This window comes from Tachypleus tridentatus, chromosome 12 (assembly GCF_004210375.1).
Source record: "Tachypleus tridentatus isolate NWPU-2018 chromosome 12, ASM421037v1, whole genome shotgun sequence".
Taxonomy (NCBI): Eukaryota; Metazoa; Arthropoda; class Merostomata; order Xiphosura; family Limulidae; genus Tachypleus; species Tachypleus tridentatus.
Window position 1 is genome coordinate 75650184 of NC_134836.1, and position 21962 is coordinate 75672145.

Below are 21962 nucleotides of genomic sequence, written 5' to 3' on the forward strand. Positions count from 1 at the left end.
CATGCATGAGTGCATCAGTTTTCGAGATCAGCAAGCAAGCAAAAGAATATGTGACCACCACAGCTCTAAGGGGAAAGAACCTAGAAACCTGAAACTTTGCACTGCAAGGTATTTCAATATCTTCATTAGTTTGCTGTGATAAAATATCATGTAACTACCAGTTTACTACCAGGTTGTCTCTTTTGTGATACAACACATCCACGTATACTTGTAATTTACTTCATGCAAATTAATAATATAAAAATTTGTACTTTGAAACCTTTTATTCAATAATCAAAAAGTTGCAAGCTTTAACAACTCAAACTAAAGATAAATACATATCTTACAAGAACGTCCACACAACCAATTACTCTGAGGTATTGGAAAAAAAACAAAACATTACATGAACCAAACAGTTGTGATCGTGCTTAATTATTATTCCTGTTGATAAGTATTTTTCTCTACAGATGTGTAAAATATACAACACCACCTTGACATTGGTAAATAATTTCTAACTTTTAAATTTTATTAAATATGCAAATCTTTGTAACTTTTGAAGATAAATGCTAAGGCCTAACAATATTATTGACTAAAGAGAAAAAAACGGTTAACATTTTACACAGCTGCATACAACATCCAAAGACTTTTCTAGTTACTCTTTTTCATTTGTTGTTGTTTCTGTAATAGACTTTCCACCTCGGGACTTTCAAGTGGAGCATTTGTGAAGAGACAACATACAAAAGCATGTGTGTTCCACAGGTGATGAAAGACCACCTTACAGCAACCCAAATCTTCGATTGTAAATCCTAAGTGACGATATCGTTCGTCTGTCTCAAAAAGTGTTGCATTGGTGTTCGGTCCAAGATACTGAAAACAGTCAGAATTTTGATTACACTACAAGACTAAAATATATAAAAATAACAATACAAGAGCCAAATCAACTAAAGCAAAGTTTCAGAATTGTAACTGACAAATTATTATTAAGTAAAAAACACAAGTAAAACCCCTTCTATCCATGAACATAGGAAGGCTGTAGAGATTAGACTTGCTAGTTATATTGTTTATTAAAAACAAAGAATAATTACTTGAGCAGCCAAAATAAAAGAATAGTAACTAAGATTTTTCTTTTATCCATAAAATGATTCAATCAGGAAAATAGTGAAAAAATAAACATCTCAAATTATGCATATCCATCTTTACAAACTTAAAAAGGACAGGGAATACACATAGATAAATAATGAGAACTGATAAAAAGTGTCTGCAAGGTTCAGTTTTAGTTATTTAAACTATAACTATTCCTTTTTATTTCCCATACTATATTTGCACATTTTTGTTATTATTTTTAAATTCTAACATATATTATTAAACTTATCAGTTTTTGGTTTTTTTTATAAACTAAATCCTCTGAAATATCTAAACTAGGATGTTTATTTTCACCATCTTGGTAAAATTGCAATTTCCTTCAAAAGCCACAATGGTAAAGATAAAAATGGATTTAATCCATCCATTCATTTTTACATAGCTTTTACTTTCCTATTCTGGGATCTCTTAAAGACTAGCTGAGAAAGCGGTAAAAACCACATGCTTATTCACAATTTCACAGAAAGTGTAAATAGTTGGTAAATGGTATACATTGCAGAAGTGGTTATAATTAGTTTTAGTTCGATAAAAAGGAATGGAAAGAAATACGTATACCAAACATACAGGTTTTCCAGATGAAGGATCAATGAAGTCTGCCCAATATCCAGCCTTTTTTAGAACCTCACAGATATCCTGTGCAGCACTGACAAACTGAAAGAATAAGGTATACACATGGTGACCATCATATAAATCCAAACATACATAAACTGAACAATTTGTTTCAAGTTATAAATCAGATAGCCTTAAGATATAATTGATGGTAAAAACAAACATTTCAATATTATAAATGAGTTGTATAAATGTGTGTGTGTGTGTATTTATTTTTTGCTGTAATCAGTGGAAATTTTATCACTTTAGGGTGAGAAAGTATTATATATATAAAAAAACATTAAAAAAATTAGTACTGAACATAAGGAAACTGTGGCAAGTAAAATCATGAACTATATAGAAATCTGAGCTACTTAGAAAATCACATCCATTAAATGTTACTGTGTGAACTTTACAGTGACTGTATCACCTGCTAAGTGAAAGAAATAAGCAGATGGTTTGTGTGAGTTGCTAATAAAAGAAAATTGCATTCTTGAAGCAACAGTCAAACTTGTATATTACAAGTTTTATGGTGATACAATGTATTAGCCATCTATTACCTATTACCTGCAACAAATTACCTAAAAGATGTGGGGGGGCTTTATTGTGTAAAATGTGTTTTGTAGTTTTAAAAACCATTAAAATGTTTAAGGGTGAACTTATACATGTTCTGTTAGTTCCTCTCGCTCAGACTCCACATCTTCATTCCAAATGCTCATATCATTCTTGGTTCGTTGGCATATGGTTAACACAGTAAGGTTATCGTTTTGAAGATCACGGCCAGGAAATAGGTCTTGAAAATCTAGAAGAAAATTTTAAATCCCCCATATTAAACACAACTAAAAATCTTGTATCAGATAAAAATGAGTTAAAGTCAAACAGTAAGCTTCTAAGATGAAAATCAGCAACAACGTACACACAATATTAAAAAAACAAAAGTTTATTGACCAAAAAAAGCCCTATTCAAGGACTGTAAGGATTGGTGGGAATGAGGTGTTAGAAACTATGGGGGTTGCCTCTGGTACACATGGTGTTAAGTCATATGAAACAAACAGTCCCTGTTTCATTCCTACTCTGTTGATTTTGTAATCACTCTAAAATTCTAAAATTATACAGTAAAATATTGTATATTAACACCATATTACCAAAATTATCTCATTAAAAAGACCTACAAAGCCTTGTATGCCATTCACTTTAAACCTGAAATTATTTTTGAATCTCCTTACAGAAACCAAAGTCTAGAATTGGGTGCATTTGTTAGTAGTTGTTGACAATTTACAACTAAGAAAAAAGTTATTTTCAAGACATAATGGCACGATAATCACACACCTTAACAAAGTACCACAAACCCTCCACTGTACATGAATGTCAGGTTTCAAAACCATACATCTTAACAAACTGCCACAAAGTCTTCAGTTTCCTAGACTGGAACAGAGTGTTTCAAAGTTAGAGTTCTGTACTTAGTGTCTAATATGTGGTTAAAAATAGTTGTTTGATTCCAGTTCCTCACACAAACAACCATGATTTTTGTGACTAAACACTTGTGAACTTCTGGCTCACTGGTATTTGTCAAGTTTAAATTTCTGTTTATAATTTTGCTGATAAGACTACAATATTTGCCTAACTTCATCAAGGTAGCTGTTTGAATTGGAAATATCTCTTTTATAACCATAATTTTCACTAATAGGATTAACAAACTACTTTATAGACTGCTTTGGATTAAAGTTATGGTGATTACTGTTCTACTAAACAGTCTGCTGTTTGTGTTTTTCCACTTATGTACAGAAAAGTTGACTTTACATTTATTAACAAGTCAACCATTTGAATATCATTTTTTCAGAAAGGACTACACCATATACTTTCAGGTTCACAGTTACTTGTGACAGTATTACACAGCTGAGTGATACACACTTTGCTGTGAACCAAATACTTAGATGTTAAGTATTTCACGTGTGGTCCTGCAGTGGAACATCACCATAGTAATACATCTAATTCACTCTCATAAACTACAACAAATTTTCTTAACTGCTAAGTAAATGTTGCTCAGCAATAAACATTCAATACTTGTAAAATGTTTATCTTACCCTTCTTCATAAGAGTTGGGCAGTCCTGGGCTATAAATTCTAATACTTCTCCAGGGGCAGGACTGTTCTCAGGCTTGGAAGAACCCGGAAACTCTTGCTATAAGATACATGTATCTCAGGAATATAAAACATAATTCCAAATGGAAAAACTTTGAAAACATTATATAACAAAATGTTTTGTTATTTTTCAGAATTTATAGTCCATACTGAAGAGATTTATATACGTTTTGATAATAAAATTAAAAAAAAAAACAATCGACCTATACACTCCAGATAATTATCAGAGAACTTTTATTTTAACTGATGTTTCAAATCTATGGTGTTTCAGGGTTAGTACATAAATTAAATTTAACAAATATTATAATACAAAGCAGTTTTATGCACTAGCCCAAAAGAAGCCATTCAGCTGAAACATTGGTTAAAAGTTCCAAATGTCGACTATCACATGATGATAACCTAAAAATAAAGGGTAATAGTAAATGTAAGAAATGTGAAGTTGCCAAACCATAGATAAATTTCTATTATATTTGAGTTAATAACATCCAAGAAAGCTTGATTATGTAAAACTAGTGTTTAATAAGTAGCAGATGTCTTATATTAAGGTTGTGTATTAATTACATTCATATTGTATAATCTGAAGTAACAAGTCTTAAATGTCATATGTAATAATATGTAGTCTTAACCATAGTTCACTTGATTCAACAGTTTTTTCTTTAAGTTATAGTAACAAATAGGGTCAATGACTATTTTCATTTTGTTTTAAATTTAACCTGTAACTACCATATAACCATGAAACTAAATATCTGATAATTCTAAAATTACTAAATGTACCTTCAAGAAATTGGGCAAGCTTCTAGTAAACATTACAAGTCTGTTGGAAACAAAAAAATCAGTTTTTTTAATTACATATATTTACTAAAAAATTGTCTGTGAAAGGTTACTGTCATGTTAAGAACAAAGTATTTATTTCTCATCTTAGTTTTAAAAAATTATTTGGGTTTTGAAAATTTATAGATATCTCAGCAAAAATCAAGAGTAAACAAACCTGAGCAGTTTGCAGGTTAAAGAACTGTAACAAAACGTTACGGTTACGATCTTCTGGAAGTTCTCTGGTAAGAACATCAATTTTGAAAGGTTCAGTTTTAGTCGTTGCTTCGATTTCATTCTGAATTGACAAATAAAATTCATTGCAACAATCCACCAAGTAATAAAAGGGGTTGACACAGTTACTTTAGTCATAAAAAAGCATTCATCTTTACCTAACTCAATTAAAACCTTAAAATAAATTAATTCACCTAACACTAAAATAAATTTGACCAAACATTAACTTCCAATAACTATGCAAGTTCACCACCATCAAAATGTTAAAAGCCACATGATCTCAAAGAAATGTATTTACAATTTTTAACTCAAAATAACAAAATTTAAAAAAAAAACAAAGTATAGAACAAATTATACATCACCAAATTTGTCATAGAAGTAGATATTTCAACACTTTACTTAAGAATTATTATAAACATTATTTGAGCAAATGAGAATAGCTGTTTTATAAAAAGACAAGCAAGTATTTTATAGTGGCTGTGCAAGGTCTTCAGGTTCAATAAGTGTTTTGCTGAGATCTCAACAAACTTAATAGCTGAAAGTTAGTATAACTTCAATAATGCAAAACACGTATTCATCTCTTCTGTCAAAGGTAACCTTGTACAGAGAGTACTGGAGTGCCAGTTTGTGGGTTTGGATTATGTACTCCAGTCACTTTGCTATGCTTAAGATGTTATACTGATGTAAGTAATAATGTGATAAAACACATTTGTTTCTTTTTTTTGTTTACAGGTTTCAGTTTCTCTTTTAATTATACAAACAAAATCTTTAAGACTATACAAAGAAGATATGAAACAGATGTATCAATAAAAAACAAAATAAGAAAGTTGACCATAATTATTATATAATGTTGCTACATTTATCTTTATTAAAATTTTTGTGATTTTTAAATTTGTATAAAAATTATTTTGCAGATATAACCACAACACAACTAGTAATTGGGTGTGGAGCTATATCTACAACCAGAAGAAAAACATGTCATGCACAAAAAAAAATATTTAATAAAGGTTAGCTATATACAACCAGAAGAAAATCAGGGTTAGTATGTCATGCACAAAAAAAAATATTTAATATGTTAATACAACCAGAAGAAAAATCACAGGGTTAGTATGTCATGCAAAAAAAAAATATTTAATAAATTGGGTGTGGAGCTATATCTACAACCAGAAGAAAAATTACAGGGTTAGTATGTCATGCGCAAAAAAAAAATATTTAATAAATTGGGTGTGGAGCTATATCTACAACCAGAAGTCATATGTCATGTGCAAAAAAATCATTTTTTAATGGAGGTGTGGCTATATCTACTAGATAAATACCAAGTTTTATATATATATATAGCAAACTTACTTCCTTGCAAAAAACATATATTTCCACATGTTGACTTGATTACACAGTAAGGTTATTTAATATTAGAAAGGTAAGAACATGAAAACCAGGTAAGAATACTTACAACTCGGCTGTAGAAATTTTGTGGTGCAATGCCAACATTACCAGGAAGGGGTGCACGGAAATCTATGGGCCCCATCAGAGAGATCTCTCGGCCAGGTAGCTGTTTTTCTATTTATAAAAATGGCATAAAAACTACAATTAATAGTATCTCTTATGAACGTACATTTCTTTGTGTCACTTACTGTTCAGCTGAAATGAGATTAAAATATTAAGAATACTGTCAGTTGGTTTAGTCTATAAGACTGTGAAATCATTCATTTTAAACTATCCAGCATCTGTTTATTTGCATTATCATTAAACCAACACCTGTGTGCAGCTTCTCAGAAAAAAATAATGCGATATGGTCTGATAGTTTCATACAACCAGCATACTTTAGCAGTTTTAATAATTTTTCAATATTATCTATTTCATGTACATCTTGGTACGTACATATATTTTTCTCTTGCAAGTTAGAATTCTTCACTGTTAAAGCTACTTATGAGTTTTAGCTTCCATAACATTGTTTAATTAACACTTCTTGCTGCCAAACTCCTTGATGTTTTTCAGATCTGACAGACAATACAGGACTATGATGGTTTTATAGTCTGGAAACTTTTACACCTTCTTCAGTAATTCCTGTAAGCTGAATCTTAAAATGACATTCATTTTTTGATAGATTGTTTAGGAAGAGTATTCATAATGAAACTTTGTAGAATGGACAGCAACTGCCTGTTGTGGAAACACAAGTGTAGATGATGACATTTTGAAAGTCTTCTGCCTTCCTTCTACAGATCTGAAGATGAAACATGGAAGACTTTCGAAACGTCATCCTCTACACTTGTGTCTCCACAACAGGCAGTTGTTGTCCATTCTACAAAGACATTCATTTTTCTCCATCACATACAGATTTTTTCACAAAACGTCACATGTACTTTTAAATAAGCGAATCATTTTCACTGAAATTGGGTCACATTTTCTCATGCTTTAAATCTTGACAACCACTGGCTATAGATTTCACTAGACCAATCATGATGCAAGTCTTTTCGATCTTTCTAAAACCCAAACATAATAACAACAAATATTTATCATGGTAAACAGAATAATAATTTGATCCAAGTGAGAGTGTTTTTTTCTTCCCAATTTGTAAAAATTACTTACGTGATAAAAAACAACAACAACAATTAGTATTATTTTCAAAATCTACATAGCTGAATTATGTTAAATCCATTATTAAAAGCAAAACAACCTTTATGAAGTTTAAACTTGTGTTATCTATTTTTCTTCTTCTTCAGTTAGTAGATAATGTCACTGATGGTTGCACTTATCATTCAGTACATATGAAGACCCTATCTTATTAAAATCATGATAGTACAAGAATAGACAAGTCTACTTTGTTTTTCCTAGAATGTAAACTAAATGATGTTATTTAATAATTCAAGATACAAAATCAGAGCTTGTGAAATTATTCATTAATTAGGAAGTGTTATGTCACATTTACTTCCCACAGATTCATTGTAGTAGCATTCAAGAACATTGTCATTACCATACATTGAGTGTAATTACAGTACACAACTATAGCATTCATAACTATCTTAAAACACCAGTACAATGAACATGTCCATCACCACTATAACACACCAGTATAATAAACGTGTTCATCACCACTATAACACACCAGTATAATAAACGTGTTCATCACCACTATAACACATCAGTATAATAAACGTGTTCATCACCACTATAACACACCAGTATAATAAACATGTTCGTCACCACTATAAGACACCAGTATAATAAACATGTTCATCACCACTATAACACACCAGTATAATAAATGTGTTCATCACCACTATAACACACCAGTATAATAAACGTGTTCGTCACCACTATAACACACCAGTGTAATAAACATGTTCGTCACCACTATAACACACCAGTATAATAATGTTCATTATCAATATAAGACACCAGTATAATAAACGTGTTCATCACCACTATAACACATCAGTATAATAAACGTGTTCATCACCACTATAACACACCAGTTATAATAAATGTGTTCGTCACCACTATAACACACCAGTATAATAAACATGTTCGTCACCACTATAAGACACCAGTATAATAAACATGTTCGTCACCACTATAACACACCAGTATAATAAACATGTTCATCACCACTATAAGACAGCAGTATAATAAACTTGTTCATCACCACTATAAGACACCAGTATAATAAACATGTTCATCACCACTATAAGACACCAGTATAATAAACATGTTCGTCACCACTATAACACACCAGTATAATAAACATGTTCGTCACCACTATAAGACACCAGTATAATAAACATGTTCGTCACCACTATAACACACCAGTATAATAAACATGTTCATCACCACTATAAGACAGCAGTATAATAAACTTGTTCATCACCACTATAAGACACCAGTATAATAAACATGTTCGTCACCACTATAACACACCAGTGTAATAAACATGTTCGTCACCACTATAACACACCAGTATAATAATGTTCATTATCAATATAAGACACCAGTATAATAAACATGTTCGTCACCACTATAACACACCAGTATAATAATGTTCATTATCAATATAAGACACCAGTATAATAAACGTGTTAATCACCACTATAACACATCAGTATAATAAACGTGTTCATCACCACTATAACACACCAGTTATAATAAATGTGTTCGTCACCACTATAAGACACCAGTATAATAAACATGTTCATCACCACTATAAGACACCAGTATAATAAACATGTTCGTCACCACTATAAGACACCAGTATAATAAACATGTTCGTCACCACTATAACACACCAGTATAATAAACTTGTTCATCACCACTATAAGACACCAGTATAATAAACATGTTTGTCACCACTATAAGACACCAGTATAATAATGTTCATTATCAATATAAGACACCAGTATAATAAACGTGTTCATCACCACTATAACACATCAGTATAATAAACGTGTTCATCACCACTATAACACACCAGTTATAATAAATGTGTTCGTCACCACTATAACACACCAGTATAATAAACATGTTCGTCACCACTATAAGACACCAGTATAATAAATGTGTTCATCACCACTATAACACACCAGTATAATAAACGTGTTCGTCACCACTATAACACACCAGTATAATAAACATGTTCGTCACCACTATAACACACCAGTATAATAATGTTCATTATCAATATAAGACACCAGTATAATAAACATGTTCGTCACCACTATAACACACCAGTATAATAATGTTCATTATCAATATAAGACACCAGTATAATAATCACGTTCATTATCAATATAAGACACCAGTATAATAAACGTGTTCATCACCACTATAACACATCAGTATAATAAACATGTTCATCACCACTATAACACACCAGTTATAATAAATGTGTTCGTCACCACTATAAGACACCAGTATAATAAACGTGTTCGTCACCACTATAAGACACCAGTATAATAAACATGTTCGTCACCACTATAAGACACCAGTATAATAAACATGTTCGTCACTACTATAACACACCAGTATAATAAACATGTTCGTCACCACTATAACACACCAGTATAATAAACTTGTTCATCACCACTATAAGACACCAGTATAATAATGTTCATTATCAATATAAGACACCAGTATAATAAACGTGTTCATCACCACTATAACACACCAGTTATAATAAATGTGTTCGTCACCACTATAACACACCAGTATAATAAACATGTTCGTCACCACTATAAGACACCAGTATAATAAACATGTTCGTCACCACTATAACACACCAGTATAATAAACATGTTCATCACCACTATAAGACAGCAGTATAATAAACATGTTCGTCACCACTATAACACACCAGTATAATAAACATGTTCGTCACCACTATAACACACCAGTATAATAATGTTCATTATCAATATAAAACACCAGTATAATAAACATGTTCGTCACCACTATAACACACCAGTATAATAATGTTCATTATCAATATAAGACACCAGTATAATAATCACGTTCATTATCACAAAAGCATACAAGTGCAATAAACATTAGAAGAAAAACTTGCATGCCATGTACAAAATATTTTTCGGTCATGGTATTTTGTGCATGAATTTATACAGTTTATGAAACATAGGCATTTCTGTGTATTAAAGTAATTAAAACAAGTAACTGACCTGCCTAAGACTATTTATAGAGATTAGGTATATAAGAGTTCTGAATGAATCTTATGGCTATGTGAAGCATCTCTCTGACTATAAGGTTAAACCTATGCAAGTTAAGCCTATTTCGTAACACAATAATCATCCAACATCATTAGTACAAAAGACACTTTGAGCCAAATGGTTGACAAAAAAATAATAAACTGACTGACTTACCTAAGATGGGGTTCTGGGGGACAACAGATCCATTCCCTAAATACCCTTTCCTCTCTAATAAATAGTACCATCTACAGTCACTTACCCCTTATTGATATGGTGACATCATTCATACTCCTAATTTCATTTTTGCACAGTTTAAAGAAGTTTGAAAAGCTTCCAATACACACAAAATACAATAAGCAAATTTAAGAATTTTCTTCTAAAGGAACAAATTAAGACATTACACTAAAACATGACCCAGTTAATTCACCTGATTAATACAGTAATTTCATTAGTATGCATGTGCATTTAATTGCATGTTCTCAGATTTATTGAACAACCCTGCTCATTGGGTATTATATTTCTCTTCAATAATAACTACTGTGCAAGTACCAAAAACAAATGACCAACAATGAACCTCGATCAGTAACCCTAAGTTTGAACACCAATTCCCCCATTCCTGGAAAAAAATGCACAGTCATGGTGACTTGCATTAAAACAAATGAATCTGAACAGTGAAAAGTAAGACAATATGATTTAACCAAACAATTAATTAACCCTCCTCTGATGTAAAGGACTCCTTGAACATAGAAATCAAATACAATTAGTGTAGAATTAGTGAAATATGATCCAAGAACTCCTCTCCTCTAGGAGAGAGAACAAAATGCTGAACCATTAATTTTTCTGTTTAACTCTACTTATACCTGTATTCATTTGTTCTTCAACTAGTGATGGAGGTAAAGCTGACTCCACTGATAACTTGGAGGAGAAGGTCCTCACATTCTGAGCAAACAGCTTCAGACTGCTACTGTATGCCACCACACGAGGAACTTTCAACATCTAAAAAACATAAATATGAAACATTTAAAATCAAAGATCCAACATTTTCTGTTAGAAAGATTAAACTACACAAATTTCTGCCAACTTCCTTCACATTCCCATTTTTCTTCTTGAATGGAACAATACCTTTCACCATCACCTTCATTTGGGGGAGGACTTTGCATGTCCTAATGATTTCAGAGCAAAACACAAAAAACAGCCACCAGTCCACAACATCACTGGGGAGCAGACTAAAGACACAACCTACCTTCATGGAATCTTGGTTCAAAAGAAAGTGGTAGCCTTTTTAAAGATTGAAATAGCTGAGAAAACTACTAAGTGGACATTCTAAACTGTACAGAATATAAAGGACCATTTAAAGAAATGGAAAGAGCTGAACAGAGTCACTGTGTTTGATTCAGCACATAAGCCATATCTCAACAAAATAAAGAGAGACAAGATTTTTATTTTATATTCTAGCTGGACGATATTAATAATTTGAGTTCCTAATTTGTATGAAACTGCAGAATTAGCATTTTGGCATCACAAACATCTAAATTAAACCGTGCTGCACTCACCATACCACCTGACTCACTAAAACCTATATTTATATATGTTCTTTTAATATTTACTTTTAAATTATGAAATTTAGACATATATAACTTTAAAGTTTGAATTGTAATCTACGATTTGATTCCAAACTTACTGACCTAAATTCATAAAAAACTGGTTGAATAAAATTGTGAATGCAAGTAAACAAATACAATGATGTGGCCTTTGACTGTGACCTGTCATGAAAGGGTTAAAAATGGAAAGAGTAATCATAATTATGTGTAAGATAAAACTAGTAGAAATACAGTTTAAGTGAAAGTCAAAACCATATTCATAGAATGCAGAGTTAAAAAATCAGAAAAATCTGATTTTTCAATTGCACGCAAAACTAATAAAGAGCAAGGAAGCTCAAATGCATAAAATACCATACATAATAAGTTACCCAACTAACAAATTGTAACACCAGCAGTGGTAAGTAACTTTAACTGCAACTTTATCGATACATTAAATATTTCACAGTAGATCCCTGCTAGTACAGCGGTATGTCTCTGGATTTATAACATTAAAATCAGGGGTTCGATTCCCCTCGGTGGGCTCAGCATTGCTATAAGAAAACACACATTTCACAATAATTTCTAATACTGAAAAAATTAATCCACTAAATAAATTTACTCACATAGAGTTTACTATATTCTAATATCTCAAAAACAAAAATTGACATATAAATGATATACTTTCAAAATTACAGCATGCTCAGCAAAACAACACACCAATCTTAGTCATTATATTAATGTAAAACTGACTTATAACTAGGCTTATGAAAATACATCATGAAATGTGGTATTCTAGTCCTCAACTAACTTTAATTTGTAAAAATAATTTTACAACAGAATTGGTTCAATAATGGTTAGGTTTTAGGATATAATCTCAAAGTATAGTGGGTTTTAATACATATGACACCAGAGTTTGTCAAATATATATGTAATTGTAGAGACAAATCACTAGTAAGTCATAATGCTAGTACATCACTAAATATCAAATATTTGCATTTAAATACTTTGTTATTAATAAAATTAAATGAGGTTTACCTTTGAGGCCATAACAAAGCTCTTCAAATGTACTTTTCAGCTCTCAGTTCTATATTAATAAACACATTTAATTATCAACAGTGATTATCTTTTAACAAAACTGACTGTTGAAATTTAGTAAACTAAATATGCCTAAAAATAATGAAACACAATAAGCAACATTCAGAAATAATTAAAATTAATACTTAACCTAAAAGAAATATATCAATCAAATAGGTCAAAACAATAATTGACACTTTTATGATTTGAAAGTGAAATAATTAAAATATAAGATTTTAGTATATAGAATTATACTGTAGTTTTATTACACTATGTAACACAAATTTTGTTCCTGGATAGTATGTGTTAATTTTTTAATTGCTTATGCTGTAAAAGTACAGAAAATGGCCATTATTCCCTTCAAACTTTGCTTTTGTAACCTGGATAATGAAATTAACCTATTTTCTATGTAAAAACAGGCAAATTTGCACATTTTCATTTACATAAGGTCTGAATACAACATATGAATCAAGATTTACATGTGTTTATACTAAAGTCATACAAAAATGTTTAGAAGTGAGTAGTTTTTCGACATTTGCGAATGTAATGTAAATCACTTTCACGTATCAGACCCCAAATATAGTCTCCCATCATGTTTTCGTTATACGCTCCCAGGTCACAAAAACAAAATTTGAAGAGAAAAATGGGTCTTTTCCATTTACTTCAGTCATAAGCAATTGGGAAATAACACTTCCTGTCCAGGAACAAGAAACAGTAAAAATTTTGTTGCATAGCATTATTTGAGTTCTACTGAAGGTTTAAGTTTGTATAAATAACATGGCACATCAATACTTGGGGAAACTTCATATCCACAGAATTGAGGAAATCTGTAAAACTGTAAATTTCACAGATATTTCACTGATTACTAACATAAAGACATCATCAATTTGAATTTGACAATTAAATAACACAAACCTGTCCTTGATGTAAATAGTTCTATTTTTGTTGCTTAAATTTTGTGCTTCTATCTGAAATATATATTTTCTTTATACTTTCATTCATTGTGAATAAAGAGGAATTATTATATCACAATGGTATGAAAATAACCTAACTTTTCAATCTTTTTATATCATTACATAAATCACTAAATAAAACCATTTTTCTGTATTTTGAATCACATACCTTAATCTAAAATTACAATGTACCACTCAATTCTATAGACAGCTTGTTTTCTGATACCATTTACTAATCTATGATTCATTATAATAAGTTATTAATATATCTTAATCTAAATTTTAACCATACATAAATTGGCAATAAATCTGGAGTATATACATACAGAAAAGATTTAATTTTCTGAAACTATGCTACAATGGTAGCTATGGATTAAGACTTCCATACTGTGAATGTGAAATACTGTTTGTTTTTTGCTTGTTGTTTTTATCACTAGGATGTTATTTAACATTCTTTGCCATTTCTTTGTTCAATATTTTAAATTTTCTTTCTAAAATTATAATGCACATTGTTTTGTGTTATTTCTTATTTTAAATGATAGAAAGCAATCAGAACAAATATAGAACAGTATGGAAACATCAGATAATATTAAGAGAATCTCGTGCCTCTGCAAAGTGAAAAAGGTTTTTCCAGAGCAGTTGATGTAGATGTGTCCCTAATGGGATACATATTGAAAGAAAATTATTAGTAAGATAATATAAAGATAGTCCCTAAAATATAAAAAGAATATTAGAACTAAAAGGGAGAAGTAAAAATGTATTCTAAAGACAGCTGGTATGGGTACTGAAACTTTAATTAAAATAAACTATAGAACAATGTTTGAACCTTTTTAAGTCATCTTTAGGTTGTTCTCTACTTTATTTTAATTCAAGTTTTAATACTCATTCCAGCCGTGCTTAGAATAAATTTCTACTTCAAGCAGGTTTCTCATTATCAAAGGCAAAATCTCTTATTGTCTTGGATCTTGAAGATGGTAACTCACATATTACTCTTCAATGTTTCTTCAGCTAAAATATTTTGAAAAACTATCTCATGTAATTTGTTTATTGATGTTATTCAAACACTTCTGATTTTTGTTTATACTGAAATACCTAAGTTTCTGTCCAAGTTCACATCAAAAAATACAAAAACAGGTAAAAATTAATTCTAAAGACAGCTGGTATGAGTACTAAAACTTTAATGAAATAAAGTACAGAACAATGTTTCAGCTTTTGTATGTCATCTTCTGGTTAACAAAAAGAGTTAGCGACTAACCAATGATCAGCATATCTTAGGTACGAGTGTAAATGGGTACAAAATTGTAAGCTGTGTTACAGTTAGGTGCTAGATTATTAGTTAATATAGATATAAAAGTGTTCCTTTATTTTGGTTTGAGTTCTTATATAACTAGAGCTTCTTCAAATTTGCATTTGTTTCCCTACTTAATAAGTTGGTGTTTTCTATGATTATGTTTGTTTGATTTCTATTATTCAAAAAAATGCAAAGGTGGTTTTTTATGTTCTTTGAATCTGGTTTCCATTTCTCTGCTTCTTTCTCCAATACAGAAGTCATGCAGTTGTTGCATTGTATTTTATAAATAATGTTCATGTCATGTTTGTCAGTGTAGTTTATACATAGTATGGACTTCAGTGTGCACTTGGTTTTTGAATAAATTTAGCATTTACTGGAATCTTATGTTTTGTTGTGAGTGTTTTCCAAATATTGTTTTTTTTTCACTCATATTGGGAGTATATGGTATGCAGCAGTGTAAATTTTTATAGTTTGTTATTTCTTTGAACTTATTATTGTTGATCTAGGTGCGTTTATTTTTGAATTTTGCATGAGGGCTATCTGCACTAGCCATCCCTAATTCAGCAGTAAAAGACTAGAGTGAAAGCACCTAGTCATCACCACCCACTGCCAATTCTTAGGCTACTCTTTTACCAATAAAGAGAGGGATTGACTATCACATTATAATTCCCCCATGGGTGAAAAGGTGAACACATTTAGTGTGATGGGGATTTGAACCCGTGACCCTCAGAGTGCGAGTCAAGCACCTTAACCACCTGGTCATGCCAGGTTTGTCTAGATGTGTGTACGTATAACTTTTGCAACAGTTTTTGAAGGAAATGTGTTGAGGATTATGAGGATGTTGTTTTATTTGGTTGTTCAATTTTTGTAATGTATTTTGATTCTTTAGACCCAAATCTAAAAATTTTATACAGCAATCAAAAAATGAAATATCTGCAAAACTAGATCTGATGTTTCTCAATATTCAGAAATTGTATGCTGATTACATTGCAAATTTAGGGTTAAAATATTACTATAGTTAAAAAAGTTTAAATATAATACTACAATTTCTTCCATCAATAAAATTTGATAAACTTCTCTCTCTTTTGCCTGTTATTTTCTATAAACTTAAATTCCATTATTAATATACTGAATTTTTGTAGAACTATATCATTACAAGAATTTGCTACTCAATTAATCACTAGGCTCATTAATCTGTTGTCTTTAACAAACTGATCATTCTCACAAGATGGCTAAAGAATTATGACACTAAAAACTAGGCTTTGATGCACAGGATGGGCAGAGCGTGGACAACATATTGTGTAGCTTTATGCTTAACAAACAAAGATAAAGGCAGTGTTTTGATTATTTGGATTGGTGAAATAATCCAAAACCCTAATTTTGATTTATTGATTATTTTCCAGAGTCAGAACACTAATCAATTGAATTGATCAAACTTAAATTAATAGAAAGTGATAGTGAGAAACCCAAATACAATGACAATATTATAATTACATGATAACTGATATAGTCAAAAACAGCAATAACTAAACACTAGTTTTAGTCAGATGATTAATTGTAACATTTATACCTGACTTAATCATAATTTCAATTGTAGGATAGTTGGAATGATCAAAAGCAGTAACACCAGCTGATTAGTTTAATTACATTATTCAGCTAACCCAGTTAATTATACAATTCAAAATTAACTGACAAGTATAAACAAATTATTCTATCACTAGATCATTGATTTAGTGGTCACATAACTAAACATTTAAGTGCATGCTCTTACAATTTTATTTACATATTTCAAATCATTTTTCAAATTTTGAGAATGTGGCATTCAGGATCTTTTATGGATGGTTGTTCTCACAGTAATATTTTGATACTTGTTTATGAGAGTAAGATGTTTAGAAAAACTAATTCTGTGAGATTTCTTTAACAGTGAGGACCTCAAATAGTTTTGTATGCATGTTTGAAATTAAGCACAATGCTTCTCGGTGAGCTATCTTTGCTCTGCCTATCAGATGTATCAAAACCTGGTTTATAATGTTTTAAGTCCATAGACATACCACTGTGCCACTAGGTGCTCTTGAAACGTCTTAGTGTGAGAATTAAGAAAAATATAATTCAATATGAACACAAAGAAGAAGTTTAAAAGCTGTCTTAAACTAATTTTAACTGTTGAGTGGAAAAATAAACATTTTTTTCTGTTCTACTAATGTAGAACGTGAATTTTAATACTGAGATATGAAATATTAGTATTTGAAGTTGATAGGGATTGACATGTACGAGAAGAGCAACGGTATTGCTGAAAAAATATTAGTTTAGGGAGTTAGAAGTGGTGTTAAAATCCTAAATCCTTTAGCTGAATGATGAACTAATATTTGGAGAACACTGCAGATAGTGATGCAACACTTATGTCATGAGATTAAATTAACATAGCTTCTATATCTTGCCTGTTTTAAAGACACCATATCCAGTATTTTATTAATTATTGCAACACCACTGTGTTTGCAAGCTCAGTTGGTAATACTCTGTAACGGTATCTAGTATTACTATTATTACTCTAGAGTCTAGACCCACAATACGGATTAATACTGAATCAGTAACGCTTACCTGATATTCAAAATTTTTACGAATTACGTTTTGTAATATTTATATAGATGAGTAAAATAAATTGTAACAATACCTCTATTCTAACAGTTGAGGCCAACCTTAGAGGAAGTTATTATATTTAGCTCACAAACAAAAAAATATCCGTAAAATAGAAATATAGCTAAACTAACACTAGTTGTATTGTAAAAACATTTCATGGAAATTGTTCTACTAGCGCCATCTATGGTAGTAGTTGTTTTTATTTATATTGTATCATTTTTGTTTGTTTGTTTTGGAATTTCGCACAAAGCTACTAGAGGGCTATTTGTGCTAGCCGTCCCTAATTTAGCAGTGTAAGACTAGAGGGAAGGCAGCTAGTTATCACCACCCACCGCCAACTCTTGGGCTACTCTTTTACCAACGAATAGTGGGATTGACCGTAAAATTATAACGCCCCCACGGCTGAAAGGGCGAGCATGTTTGGCGCGACGGGAATGCGAACCCGCGACCCTGAGATTACGAGTCGCACGCCTTAACACGCTTGGCCATGCCGGTCCTTTTTATTGTATCAAAGCGCTCACAAATGTTATGATATGTAAATATGAAAAAGTATCTTAAGCTTTTTAATATTAAACTCAAAACAATAAAAAAGAAGCTAGAATTCACTGTCAAAACACAGACTTCTGCTTGATGTCGTGATACATATATATATATACATCACAATTACTTTTATAAATATTTAAAGTTTGAAGTCAATGTTAGCTTATCAAGATTTTAGTGAAATTTGGGCTTGCTTTTAGTCATTTCGTAAATCACAGTTGGTGAATACTTTAGCAAATCACAGTAATAACAGTTTTCACAGGCTTTGTTCTAAGATCGTCTTTCATAGAAATACGATACTTCACAGCTGAGCCAACAGATTTTAGGTATTTCTACGTTCCACTTAGTAACAATGAAACTGGACGTATCTTCCTTCTGCTACAGTATAGAGATTAATTACTTTATAGTAAAAGGATTTTGAAACCTCACCGCAACGTTACAGTCCTACGACCTTACATCTTGACAGGGATCCGGCATAGCCAGGTGGGTTAAGGCATTCGACTCGTAATATGAGGGTCCCAGGTTTGAATCCCCGTCGCACTAAACATGTTTGCCATTTCAGCCGTGCGGGCGTTATAATGTGACGGTCAATCTCATTATTCGTTGGTAAAAGAGTAGCCCAAGAGTTGGCGGTGAATGGTAATGACTAGCTGCTTTCCTTCTAGTCTTACTCTGCTAAATTAGGGACGGCTAGCGCAGATAGCCCTCGAGTAGCTTTGCGCGAAATTCAAAACAAAACAAACATCTTGACAGTATCTTTCCAATGTGGTTTCTATTAAAAAGGCTACATCGTGTCGTAAAGATGTCATATTCAAAGCATGGATGCATGAGGACAGTGGTTTCCCAGCTTCAATTTTCATAATCTATTACACAGAAACCTATAAATGTTGCAGCTGGCAAGTTGATCCGTCGTCTTTTTATGGAATAGCATGAAAGCCAGTTTCATTCTCTAGCTACTTGAGATATGCGACAGTTGAATATGTATGTTGCGGAAGCAACTTGTGTGCAAATCAATTGTGTCACTTTTCCAGGCAAAAAGTATTTTTCTTTTATGTTGCATGTTGTTGTTTTGGGCACATAGAAGATGCTTTCTACTGACCACTGTGTTTGAGATTCTCACCTGTAACCATTACCATTACTTGGGCCTGACTTATTATAAGTTTTTTTGTGGATGGTTTTGACTCCATTGTTGGTTTTTATTCATTTGCATTTCATAGCTATTAATTTCAAGGAATATCCCTATCTCGGATGTTCCAAATCCCTGATCTTAAATGTCTCTACAACTTTGTGTCAGGAAGAACTTTTACGTCTCCTTTTCCAAACGCGATCACTTTTAAGTGGCAATTCACTGCTTATATATTCAAAATGCCAAAGAACGTCATAATGTAGCTTTTATACATTCCATTACACAGTGAGTTTATATCAGTTGTAGTTGTCATGTAATGTAACTCAATGATATACATATTTAAAATTATTTTAGTTTTAGAGACGTTGGAACCATCTTTTACGTATATGACGTATACAGAAACAGTAGATCATAGTTATATTAATTTTCTGAAACCATACCTCCAGACTCCCTCGATTAAGCTGCTTTTATTTTTAATATCTGGTTATAGAATCTGAATGTCTAGTCAAATGATCCCCTTGTTGCAACTATCTTACATCACCGACTGTGTTATGTACTCAACACTCTGTATTCCAGCAACGTTCAGACTTAACAGTTGCACATACCTTATTTACGTGGTAGTGGTGTTACGCAGGTTTAACTATACTTTCGGCGTGATTGTTGAGATTATTGTAAACTATGTTAGTTTAAGACATAACCGAAGTAGGCCCCTAGAAGCAGGTATGAAGGCTTATATCACTTAATAACCAGGTCTCTAAACTTAGGGTGGACACAGTACACACATAACCCGTTGCGTAGCTTTGTGCTTGATAACAAATAACATAAGTAGACATACCTGCATTCATTGGCAGAAGTCGACTTGTTTATTTATTTTTAAGCACAAAGCTTTAAAATGGGCTAATTTTACTCTGTCCACTCCCTATTTTTAACATTATAGCCTCCAAGTTTATCACTACGCCACCAAAGGGCAGTCTGTAACCCCGTATTTACAATGCTTGTGATAATAATTACGTACTTCAAAAGCAAAGAATTTCAGGGGGAGAGTATAACCTTTAGAAAGCAGAGACTTATCAGTCACTAGAGTAATGTTGGATACATCCCTAAATTTAAATATTTGGTCATATAGGTAGTGTCTGAAGCATTTCACATATCATAATTCCTTGCACTATTCACGATAAGCTAGTCTGTAGCACTTGTGTTGGTCTTGCAACAGTACACTGGTATTTCTAGTATATAATATGGGTTCCACAACTTATTTGTGTAAGGTAAAATACAGGGTGGCCCGTAAGTTCCTACCCATCCATATGTTATTATGTTATATTCAATTACACATGTATTATAAATTTGTTTCTTTTTTTTTTCTCAGGGAAATATGGCCGATGTAAGCCCATTTACACTTAAAGAGCGTATTGTGACAAGTACGCGGGTACATAAGCGCAAGAAGACATAAAGGACATTGTGTCTAAACAACGTTATAATACTAATGATGAGTTGAAGGCAGCTGTTACTGCGGCATTTGGAACAATAACCCCTGCTATGATGAGAACAATGTCTCACAGAACATGGCGTCGTATAATATTATGCAGCGAAAATGAGGGACAGTACACAGATACACTCGATACATAGATGGGCAGGAACTTACGGGCCACCCTGTAGAATACTCAACTAGTGTTTGGGAAAGTTTTCACAGCTCACCTTGCATCCCATTTAGTTAATTTAAATATTAAGGTTATGATTGCTCATAATTTGTTCTCATAGTACAATTTTAAGATCACAATAACTTGTTATTTCCTTCTGTTTATTGTATGAAGACAATCCTGCACTCTCCGGATGTTTGCTGAGAATTTGCATAACTCTTAAAAAATAACCACCTCTGGATGGTTATAGTTACCTGAGTTCTTCTCTTGGTGACATAATAAATGACTGACAGTATTTTTCTCACTAGCCATGAGAAGATAATTAGCCAAATTGAGAGTTATCAAGTATAAAGGTGACTTTTTTCTCCATGACATTTTCACTATAGCCAAGAAAATCCTGGTGAATTCTGGTCCTAGTCACATTCCTAAGATTTCAAACCCAGAATTTTGTTAAGTACCAACAGCTTCACAAAGTAATTAGCCTGCCCATCCTTAATATATTTTACAGAGTAATACATCCTACATCTTACTCATCAGGCTTT

At 31.7% G+C, this 21962-nt stretch overlaps 1 protein-coding gene across 2 annotated transcripts; it reads right to left on the reverse strand.

The window, feature by feature from the left end:
* Positions 1–244: 244 nt before the first annotated feature.
* Positions 245–18322, reverse strand: LOC143233661 (cobalamin trafficking protein CblD-like). 2 transcript variants are annotated; one of them, XM_076470130.1, is made up of 9 exons: positions 18152–18322; positions 13198–13246; positions 11443–11578; positions 6343–6449; positions 4837–4956; positions 3792–3888; positions 2373–2509; positions 1684–1770; positions 245–846 (listed from the first exon to the last, which is right to left on the reverse strand). In XM_076470130.1, the coding sequence occupies exons 2-9, from the start codon at positions 13207–13209 to the stop codon at positions 628–630; spliced, it is 915 nt and encodes a 304-aa protein (XP_076326245.1). In that variant the 5' UTR covers positions 13210–13246; positions 18152–18322; the 3' UTR covers positions 245–627. The 2 variants fall into 2 exon arrangements, with proteins under 2 accessions (XP_076326245.1, XP_076326246.1); XM_076470131.1 differs by lacking the exon at positions 13198–13246 and having other exon boundaries at positions 18152–18278.
* Between the last annotated feature and the right edge of the window lie 3640 nt (positions 18323–21962).

What these genes read in the sequence shown, in the direction of transcription:
- LOC143233661 (XM_076470130.1), bottom strand. An exon ending in AAAATTTCTACAGCCGAGTT is followed by an intron (nt 4,957 to 6,342) that starts GTAAGTATTCTT and finishes TTGTCAATTCAG; the next exon opens with AATGAAATCGAAGCAACGAC. An exon ending in GAGAGGAACTAACAGAACAT is followed by an intron (nt 1,771 to 2,372) that starts GTATAAGTTCAC and finishes TTATTCTTTCAG; the next exon opens with TTTGTCAGTGCTGCACAGGA.